Source organism: Protopterus annectens, chromosome 5.part0 (assembly GCF_019279795.1).
Source record: "Protopterus annectens isolate FY-2018-M chromosome 5.part0, PAN1.0, whole genome shotgun sequence".
NCBI classification, from domain to species: Eukaryota; Metazoa; Chordata; order Ceratodontiformes; family Protopteridae; genus Protopterus; species Protopterus annectens.
This window is the reverse complement of record NC_056735.1, coordinates 1,712,243,576-1,712,254,963: the sequence shown is the minus strand read 5'-3', so window position 1 is coordinate 1,712,254,963 and position 11,388 is coordinate 1,712,243,576. Positions and strand designations below refer to the sequence as shown.

Here is an 11,388-nt window from a genome sequence, read left to right as displayed (position 1 = left end):
TCTCAGTAAAATTGCATTTAAATGCGATAAAAGTTTTTTTATCTTAAGAAGGAAGTCAGCATTTTGCCCAATTTTCTTCAAGTTAAATAGTTTTCTTCTATTTAAAAAGCTTAACTGCAGCACTCGGTACTGCAGATTCAGTACAACAATTTACATTACAGCACAGACACGCTGTGAGATATTTCTCTGGTTGCTATAATTACATTAAAAATATAACAGATAACATTAAAAATGTTTATGTGATGCATTTTGTAAGGAATGCTATTCAAGCCTCCTCCATCTTTTTGATTTGATGATCAGTGTAATAAGACACGGACAAACTCTGAACAAATTATTGCTTAAGGATAAGACCGCATTCTATTCCCTTGGAGTGTTTTCATTGAAATAAGAAATCTTTAAAATGTGATGTAGGTCCAAATGAAAAAGGGAAGAAACAACTGCACAATAGATTAGTCTACCTAACATTAATGTGTGCATGTAAGATAAAAGTTGTAAATACACATTCAAAGAAGTGTAATTTAAAATAGATGACTGTAATAGCTTTCTGTCTTAATAGCTACTCTATCCATATTACCATGGAATATATAAATGGCCTTGCAGATATAAACAAGTACCGACTTATATTAAAGGAAAACTCCTACTTGGAACTCAAAAAGCATGTTTTTTCATTGTGTCCTTGTTTTCTTTGCTATTTTAATGGCTCAAAATCACACCAGGTGCTTCTTCTACAGTTTTAATGCGTTTCCCACAAAATGGTGGTTGATGGGTTATTCCTTCTTCCCAGAGTGCATTTAAAGTCATGTTTATACGAGTCATGCTAGGCATAAGGAAGTGGTGGAGATGTTCTTCGTGTTTCACTGTTGCAGTCATTACATTTGGGTAATCCTGCTGGCAGGTTGCCCTCAGTCGGCCTGAATTCCAAAGTCCTGGGTCCTGCGTCAGCTCCTGTCGCCCCTTCCCTGACGTCAGGTCGTCAGGGGTATAAAAGATGCGGCCAACGCCATTTTCTTTAGTCTTTCTTGCCGCGCGGTGCCTGAAGCAGAAGCAGTTCACAAGTGCTGGTCGGCCGACTCCTGAGATTTTCGTGTTCGAGTTTCAGATCCGAAGTCTTCAATAAAGCTAAGTACCCCGTTGGGGAAACTTTTTTCTTGCTCCAGACCGATGTCAGAAAAAGTTAATTGTATTTTTGTGGAAAGCAAATACCTCATAAGGACTTTCATTCTTACTGTATTCCTTGCCTAGGCCCTGATCACAACGTTGCTGGTTGTCGGTTTTGTGCTAGATTTAACCAACGCACTATTAAGCGTCTGTATGATTTTGCTTTAAACTATTTTGGATACCGGTTTAATTATCCAGAAATGTCATCGGATAGCCATCCGACTACCGGAGTTCACCAAAAACGCAAAGAAAAGGAAAGAGACAACCGTGGCCCAAAACCGATGACGAAGCTTCTTCTAAGCTGTTCACCGGTTCTCAGTGAGGTGCTTTCGCAGCCCCTGACACCCACTACTTTAGAGTCGCAGGCCGTAACAGACTCCCACGTGGAGTCAGCCATGCCGCTGGAAACTCAAGGTATTGGAGCCTCGGATACTATTCCTTCAGATGGATCCGGAGCTGCTGAGCAGGCACCGGCTTCTGAGGGTGTATTCAGACCTAAACATCTTTACATAAAACCAACCTCAACTTCAAAGGCAAAGACTAAAGCACCTTCTAAAGCAAAGTAACTCAAGAGCCACGTGGACAGGCCTCTATGCCCAAAAAACAGATGCTCAAAATGGCTGAAGACTTAATTACCTTGGTCAGGGGTTCCCATCCCCCTCCTGATAAGAGGCCTAGGCAAGAGACTGACACTGAAACTTCAGATCAGGTTTCTATTTCTTCTGATTCCTCTTCTGATCAGGAATATTCTCTTCCCGCCTATGAGGATTCTGATGCTGAAGAATCCATTCCGTCAGCTTCTCCTCCAGAGGACTATTCTTTTGGGGAGACCTTGCATACCATGAAGGGAGCATTTCCATTGGGAGAGCCAAGATTTTTCAGAATCTAAAAAGAGGCTCGGGGATTTCCTTTTACCTCCTCAACACAGGCCACTAGCCATTCCACCTGTGTTGGATATTGTAGAGTGTTTTCGGAGTCTAGTCTCACCCGACTCCTTACCTCCAGCTCCTGTTAAGCCTGACAGATATTACAGGGTTCCTGACTCTCATATATTCCTTTTTAGAAACCCTGCTGCAGACCCAGAAACTATTTCACAGGGTCCCAAAGGAGTTGAGGCTTCTGCTGCAAAAAACCCTACCCCCTCTGACAGAGATTCTAGGGCACTGGATAGATGGGGAAAAAAGGTTTACACATCTGCTACCTTGGCTATAAGGGCCTTAAACTGTCAGTTTCATATGCTTAAATATCAGCAACATGTCATGGCATTGCTTAAACAGAACATGTTATTAAACTCTGAATGTGCAAAAAACAAGGAAATGCAAGATTTATTGCATGCAGCTGAACAAGGTGGAAAGCATACTTTGCAATGTGGTTTTGATTCTTTGGAGGCCTCCTGCAGGGCCGCAGTTACGGGTTCTGTAATTAGGAGGCATGCTTGGTTAAAGGAACAAAATCTGCCTGATCATGTCAAAGTTAAATTATTAGATGCACCTTTACAGCATGATACTTTGGTGTTAAGGCAGAGGAAGTGTTAAAGAAAATGGAGGACAAAGCTAAATCTATGCAAACTGTCAAAGGTTTTTTTACAAGTACAGCCACCTAGGTTTAGTAGACACTAGACTACAAAGAACTGGTCCTTTCCTGTGTCAGACAGACCTCAGAGGGGCAGATCCAGATGCCCTAGAGGCAGATCCCAGGCGCAAGGTTCCTACAGGTCAAAGCAATGGGGTGCTTCTACCTCCAAAGTTGGAGAAGATAAATCACGACCATACAGGAAACGGTCCCAATGACTCCTCCCTGCCTGCACCAAGCACTTATCTTCTGGCAGCACCCTTAGGGGGAAACACTTATTTCTCAGAACTTGCACCAAGCACTTATCTTCTGGCAGCACCCTTAGGGGGAAGCACTTATTTCTCAGAACTGGCACATTATAACCCAGGACAAGTGGGTCCTAAATATCGTGTCACAAGGGTACAAGTTCCATTTCCATACCCTGCCAAAGGCAAACGGCTGGCCAGATCTACCAAAAATCAATGAACAGAGGCACAAAAACAAATCTCATCCCTCATGGACATGGGGGCCATTCAACAAGTACCAGAGAAGGAGCAGGGACAAGGATTTTACTCAAGACTGTTCTTGGTACCCAGAAAGGACAAGACCTGGAGACCGATACTGGACCTATCTATTCTGAACACATTCCTAGATATACCAGAATTCAAGATGATTACTTTGCAGCAGCTTCTGCCCATGCTGGGCAAGAACGCTTGGCTGGTAACTCTAGACCTCAAATCAGACAATTATGCAGACGATACCTCATTCAAGGCTGGCTCAATGCATTACTAATTCTCTGCACTGCCTTTTGGCTTATCTACTGCACCCAGGGTCTTTACAAAGTGCCTGGCACCAGTAATTGCATTCTGCAGACAAAGAGGAATACAATTATATCCTTACTTGGACGACTGCCTAATTCAAGCAGAGAACAAGGACATTATTCTACAGCATCTGGCGTTCGTAAAAAGACTTCTAACATGCCTAGGGTACACAGTCAACGAAAAGAAATCAAAACTAGTACCCTCTCAAGAGATAATATTCCTGGGTGCAAGCTTAAATACAACTGCCCAGATGGCTTATCTCACGCCATACAAACAAAGGCAACGGACTACCTATTTCAAAATTTTGGCAACAAAGGCCCAGTTATCTGCAAGAAAAATTCTGCAGGCTTTGGGCTTCATGGCATCCTGCACCCTACTAATTCCATGTGCAAGACTGCATATGAGGAAACTTCAGTGGCACCTAAAAAGTGTTTGGACTCAACATTGCCACAGCCTGGAAACAATGGTTACTCTCATTCCCTGCCTACAACAGGAGTTTCGATGGTGGGCAAAGGCTTGTCACCAAAACAAGGGACAGTCATTCACATTACCCCCAGCCAGGCAGACACTAACAACGGATGCATCAGATTATGCCTGGGGGGCCCACATGGCAGGAAGATGCATTCAGGGCACATGGCCCACAACCCAAATGCATCTACATATCAAGCAAAAAGAGATGCTAGCTGTTCAGAATGCCCTGACAGCCTTCAAGGACTTGCTTCATCCTGGATAACTACTGATAAAGACGGACAATATCACCGTCATGTGGTATAGAAACAAGCAGGGGGGCACACATTCTTACCCCCTTTGCAGACTAGCCATGACTTTGTGGGACACAGCATTAACTTACCAAGTACATCTGCAGGTACAATTCCTGCCAGGAAGGATAAATATTCTGGCAGACGAACTAAGCAGAAACCTCATAGATCCCCACGAGTGGCAGCTGGATCCACAAGACTTCAGCATGATAACAAAGAAATGGGGATGCCCGGATATAGATCTATTTGCTTCCCCTCACAACTACCAATTAAAAAGATTCTGCACAAGGACTTATCACAGACAAGCATGGAAAGTGGACGCTCTCTCTTTCAGCTGGAAGACCTATCAGTATATGCCTTTCCCCCATTGCCTCTCCTCCCCAAGGTACTCCTAAAGGTCAGACAGGAGAAGCCAAAAATTATACGGATTGTCCCAGACTGGCCCAGCCAGTACTGGTTTCCAATCCTAAAGAATTTGTCTCAATGCCCAGCTTGGACCTTACCTCAAATACCTCATCTACTGTCCCAGCAAAACAATCAGATCTGCACAGCCAACTCAGGACTATAAACCTGGCAGCATGGCGGATAATGTAGTCATACAAAACACACCTCTCAGTAAAGCTGTGATGGATGTCATTTTGGAGGCCAGAAGGGCCTAGTACTAGAAAATCTTATGCTGGAAATTGGAAGAGATTCTGTGCTTGGAACCAGGCACAAGGAACTGATACAGCTGTGCCAAATATTCCTCAGATTTTGCAATACTTAACTGAGATGCTGGACAAAGGCCTATCTTTTTCATCTATTAAAATTCATGCCTCTGCCATTTCAGCTCATTACAATACAGAGCCACCAATCTTTTCTCATCCCTTATTAAAGCAGTACCTCAGAGGAGCCAAAAATTTAAGGCCTCCAAGGAGATCACCGATGCCTGCATGGGACCTCAACTATATCTTGGAAAAACTCACCCTGCCACCTTTTGAGCCAGCTGCTACTGCTGATATAAAGTTTTTATCTTGGAAAACAGCTCTGCTCCTAGCAATAGCTTCTGCAAGACGAGCTTCAGGCGCTCATGGCTGTGGAGCCTTTTATCATTTTTTATCCAGACAGGGTCTCTCCGAGGACAAACCTAACATTTATGCCTAAGGTGGTGTCCAGTGTGGCTCTTAACCAAACTATTCATCTGCCAACGTTTTATCAACTCCACAGAACAAGGGGGAGATAATTCTGCATTCTTTGGACGTACACAGACCGTTTAGATTCTACTTGGACAGAACCAAAGTTTTCAGAAAGAGAGAACAATTACTAGTGGCATATGCTGCAGGATCACAATGAAATGCTATCTCAACTATTTCAAAGTGGATAGGCCACTGCGTTAATTTCTGCTACTTACACCATGGCAAGCCAGTGCCTAAGGGCATTGGGCCACATTCAACCAGAGCTGCAGCCACTTCAGCAGCCTTTCTCAGGGGAGTACCAACCAAGGACATTTTAGAGGCTGCTACTTGGAGCTCAGTGCACACCTTTACAAAGCACTATCATCTGCCACTCTACTCTAAATCCAGGGCAGGCTTTGCCTCTGCAGTTCTGCAGGGCCTCATAGCCGCTCCTAATGCTGTTTAGCTCCAGCCTCCCATCCATAGCTTTGGGACTCTACCCAAATGTAATGAATGCAACAGTGAAACACGAAGAACATAGTACAATTGTGTACACTTACCATAAATGTAGATGTTAGAGTGTATTCACTGTTGCAGTCCAGGTTATTCTCCCGCCATCCCCCTGTCATTCTAAAGTTTATCTTTCCTTCTCTATCTTCTACAACCTATGTGGTGTATTTGCTTGTAGATGAAGGTAAAATTTATATTGATGCATGTATATTTATATATATATATATATATATATATATATATATATATATATATATATATATATAATATTGCTACCTTTTTGGGGGCACCTGACATCTGGGGCAAGAAAAACTGAAGAAAATGGCGTCGGCTGCATCTTTTAATACCCCTGACGTCAAGGAAGGGGCGACAGCAGCCGACGCAGGACCCAGGACTTTGGAATTCAGGCCGACTGAGGGCAACCTGCCAGCAGGATTACCCAAATGTAATGACTGAAACAGTAAATACACTCTAACATCTACATTTATGGCAAGTGTACACAACTGTACTTTTTCTCATGCCGTTAAGATAGAATGGCAGGAGTATGAAGCACTGTCATCCATCACACCTTCTGTAACAGAACTGCTTCTATATTTCCTTGAGTGAGCCTCTTTTATGTGTCTGTCAGAGCTTGTTCTGTGTTATGAATGGTTGTTACCTACTTCCAGCAAAAGAAAGTAGTTAAATACCAGGCTTTTGTAAAGGGATTTTATTTTAGTTCTAAAGGAATGACAGACTTCCCCCACATTTGCATCCTAAGGTGTGAAAACTCACTGCATTAAATCCTTGCTGCATCGTGTACAGCTGATACTACTGTTAAGGTGAATAGAATGCAATGCGTAAGGACCGACTCAGTCATTGAGTGTTTCTTACTATTGATGTCTATACCAGATATGCATCCATCTCTGGAAGGATGTCACAAAGAAAGCTTAAAAGACCTTTTTATAAACAGTATCAGTGCACCTAGTTGATAGCCTGCCACCTGTCTTTCCATTTGCAGAGCAGTCCTGATTTGAATAGTTCAGTCACATCCATGGGAGGTGAAAATAGTGAATGTGTTGGTACTTCACAAGGAAAAATGACTTTTCTCTAAATGTCACCGGAATCTTTGATACTACATTTACGTTATCTTTATGTAAGTGTAAGTAACCAGCATTTAAAGTTTATCATTTCAGTACTTCAATACTGCTTATGTAAATTGGTCAGAAGAGGTGACAGTTGCCTTTAAAATCCCCAAGTTATGTAATTGCTTTGTTTTGCTGTGAAAGGCATGGCTATATAGGAAGATGCTGTGAATCCGTTCCAAGTTCTCCTCCTCTCTGTAATAAAGACAGTGGGAAATAGTCTCACAGCTTTCTGTTTCTTTTATAGCAGCAGGATTAATTGCCTGTCTAGGATTGACAGCAGTACCTGACAGAGTGTGTGTGTGTGTGTGGTCTGTAGTGCACTAGGAGACAAATTTGTCTGCATATTATATGAAATGTTAAGCTTAAAAAATGTAGGTGGGCTTTCCCTTCCTTTAGCTCAAAGGCAAGGAAATGAAAGCTTTATAAAGTGCAAGCAGGTTTCTGATACCCATATGATACTGGAACCATATAGTAGGGAGAAAAGCAGCCTAAAGATCAAGTTAAACTGTTAGAGAGGGTGGAGCTTTCCATTAAGAAATGTGGGGTGTGAATGGCAGTGTTGCAGGAGACACATTTGTATAGAAATAAGCTTGTGAATTTGATAAAGAGAGGATTTCCAGGTAGATATTAAGCAGAATATCAGGGACAAGGGAAAAGGGCAGTAATACTGCTTACTAGGGTGTCTCAGTGGTAGATTTGTGGTGATGTTGGTGGGGGCAGGGTTCCACTGGCTTGCATTTATATTCCACCCTAAGCTATGATTGTGAAGCTTAATAGAATTGTGGGAGAAATCAGTTTTCAGCAAGAACATTTCTAGGTAGGAATGGAACTTGATTTGCAATAGTAGGGATGAATCAGGGTGATTTAGAAGGGAAATGTAACAAAAGAATAACTTTATGAAAATAAATGAGTGTGTTTTGGTATGGAAGATATGAATTCAGTAGGAACTTGGACAGAATTCACATCCAAGATCCAAGATATCCAACAATACAGTAACTGAGCTAGATTGGATAGAAATTATATTTTGCAGGAGCATGTGTATTTAATTGAAAGCTTTGAGACCTGTTCAGTAACTCTTTCTGATCATACACTAATTAAATAAAAAAAAAAAATACTTAGGGAAATAAAGTTAAAATGAGACACTGGCACTTTCTTGCTTACCTATAAAAAAGTGGAATTTAAGGAATAGGCAGTGGAAATAATTCAAGAATCATTAGGGGAGACAGAAATCCTTCAGAAAGGATAGATACTATGTGAGATGAGCTTAAACTTAAAATGAAGTTTAAAAAAATGGTAAAAATAACAGAGATGGTTAAGAAGTTGTTGTTGTTTGTCTTTCGGCTTTTCCCGGTTAGGGGTTGCCACAGCGGAACTCCAGTCCGCTAATGATTAGCAGTAGATTTTCACAAACGCCAAGGTGCCAGCTCGACGTCCAACCTTCAATGAAGGCACGCCCATTTTGCACATGTCTTTCGAACGCCCACCCAACCACGGGGAGGACATGCAGACTCCACACAGAAGGCACTCCCTGCACTCCAGCCGAGAATCGAACGGGAGAACCTCTTGCTGTGAGGCAACAATGCTACTGCTGCACCACCGCGGATCGAGAGAGATGGTTAAGAAGTGATAGGAATTATTTAGAGGTGCTGACAAAGATTGAAGTATTGCCTTATAAGGGGAATCTTGCAGAGCGAGAAGAGCAGCAACTAAGGGGAAGATGAGGGAGTAATTGTGTAATATGCATCAGTTAAGAAGGGCTGCAAAACATTTAGCACAACGACTTAGGCAATGGAAAGTAATAATGGTGGTTGCCAGACTTAAGAAACCTTTGATAATAAGAATAACCACTGATCCTGTTGAGGTGTAAGAGATATTCAAGACATTTTATGAAAATCTGTATAAAGTAAAGAAATGTGGAAACCAAGCAAATGTATAAATGGAAGCATTTCTGAAATAATTATGCCAAGGTTACAGGAAGCGGAGTCAGTGGATTGTGGGATATTGTCAAAGGTTTTGGCTATGTCTCAGTAGGTAGTGTGTACCGTTTGTTTTCATCCAGTTTAACTATGCAGGATCTGTCCTTCACAAAATCAAAGTGGTTTTGGTTAAGGTACAGTAGGCTGTTGAGAATGTGAACTTACATGATGCATTCCATTACTTTACAAATGAGGCTGATAAGGAAAAGGTTGTGGATGTGATGTTGTTGTAGCCTCTGATTGAACTTGTGACACTAGTTTAGAAACTGTGAGATTTTCAGTGTGGTACAGTAAATGATTACTCTTGAGTGACTGCTTTTTATTTTACTAGTTCAGAACCACATAAATGTTGAGTGAGTCAAACTAAAGAAAAAAAGAGATCTAGGTACAGCTATTATTTATAGTCAGAAGCAGCACATTTGTTGTATTTTTTTGCATACTTTGTCCCTGCATGATAGTTTGTACAATAAAATGTGTTGATAACATTTCTGTTTGCATTTGCAGTTAAAAAGGCTACTGAGATTGCAGCTGACTTGTTTTCTCTCTTCAGGAGACAAAGATGGAAGTAAGGTGACAACGGTGGTTGCAACGCCTGGCCAGGGACCAGACAGGCCTCAGGAAGTTACTTATTCTGATACCAAAGTAATTGGAAACGGTTCTTTCGGAGTTGTGTACCAGGCCAAACTGTGTGACACTGGGGAGCTGGTTGCAATCAAGAAAGTTCTTCAGGACAAAAGGTTTAAGGTAGGATTTCTTATTTTCTGGCATAGTTTCTGTAGCTTATGGTTCTGCAAGTAACCTGAATTATATTTGCAGTACACATTTTAAACTGTGGATATAGCCTATGTATTAGTTAGCCTGCTTGTCTTTTCTCAGGTAGTGACATGTGTTCCATTCCAGACAGAGGAAGTGAGTGTCAGAAGTGAATGGATCTACGTCTGCTGTTGTATCTTTCTCAAATTTATGTGAAAATAATTTCAGTGGTAAACTGTTGGATGTGTTGCTAGTCATAGGAATAAGGAGTGCAAATCATTACTATATGCTTTGGCTAGAATTAAATCTGTTAATATACGTTTCCATTGTTTCATCTTGTGGAGTTGAGAGAAATTGGAACACTGTTACACTACTACCTGTATGAGTTTGACAAAGGTGTCTGTATTTCTGGATCTGCCTATGGAGAATTAAGTCTTTGTTAACCTTCAGGACATGACATGCTGCATGTGGTCAGGTCTGATATAAATTTCTCAGCCTACATTTGCACCTCGCTTTTCCCTTGATACCCAGCACGTCTCTCTTCCATTTACTAGTTTCTTACTCATGCTTAACCTGGGAGTATTAGAAGTCTAGTGAGTGTGTTATCTTTTTTTTAATTATCATCATTGTTTGCTGCAGTTTGTGCATTGGTGAATGAGTATCAGTTGACAGCCTTCTTTGTCACTTTTTGTAAAACCATCGGGGTACTTGCTGCTGTTTAATGATATGAGAAGACACTTTCAGAGCATTTCTGCCAGAAGTGTAGCTGGATCAAACATCTTCCTGTGCTGGTACCACAAACCCGCATCACAACCCCTCCGCTCTTCAAGTAAAGAGCAAAAAAAAAAAAAAAAATCTACTACTTCTACTGGCACACCAACCAAGTGGCTAGATGCATGACATTCTCCCCTCCCTCCTGCACCAGCCAATCAAGTCCCCTTTCTATACCCTGCCCCCAACCCTCCTTCCTCTCATTTTAGTATTAAAAAAAAAAGTTTTTTTCTTGTAAATCGTAGCATACTTCTATGAGTGTAGCAAACAGTTGCTACAGTTTATACCCCACACAGAGCCCTACAGCACTATGGTTTCAGTAAACTGTAGCAAACTGCTACAATTTAGACCATATGTGGAGTACTACAGTGCTCAGGTATGACTACAAGCCATTATTGCACTAAAGACTGATTGGGAATCATCATGATGATGGATCGGATGTAGGCCGATAATATCCCCCTTAACATTATGCATTCCTGGCGGTTGCCACCTTCACCCCCATCCTAGCTATGCTACTGGTTTCTAAACTTTTCTTAAGGCTTCCTTTCTCTTTTGGGGGTTGTAGTGGATTTCCACTTTTTCTGTTGATTTGTTTGTTTGGACTGCAGTATTTTGATGTCACAATTTATTTCTGTTAAGTGTAACTGCAGCAAGCAGATTATCATGCAGAAAGTCATGATAAATGTGAGTCAGAGTCTTGTGTTATCGGTGTAGAGTTTGATCTGGCTACTTTAAGAAGATATAACAAGTGGCTTTGTACCATTTTGTTAGAGCTTCAGGTTAAGGAAACATGTCAACATCCCACTCAG

At 41.6% G+C, this 11,388-nt stretch overlaps 1 protein-coding gene across 2 annotated transcripts in view; it reads left to right on the top strand.

Moving 5' to 3' along the window:
- GSK3B (glycogen synthase kinase 3 beta) overlaps positions 1-11,388 on the top strand; it is a 1,987,846-nt gene that overhangs the window by 346,984 nt on the left and 1,629,474 nt on the right. For both annotated transcript variants that reach the window (XM_044071503.1, XM_044071504.1), the window contains exon 2: positions 9,606-9,799. In XM_044071503.1, the coding sequence (XP_043927438.1) occupies positions 9,606-9,799 (194 nt within the window). The remainder of the gene's footprint in view (positions 1-9,605; positions 9,800-11,388) is intronic.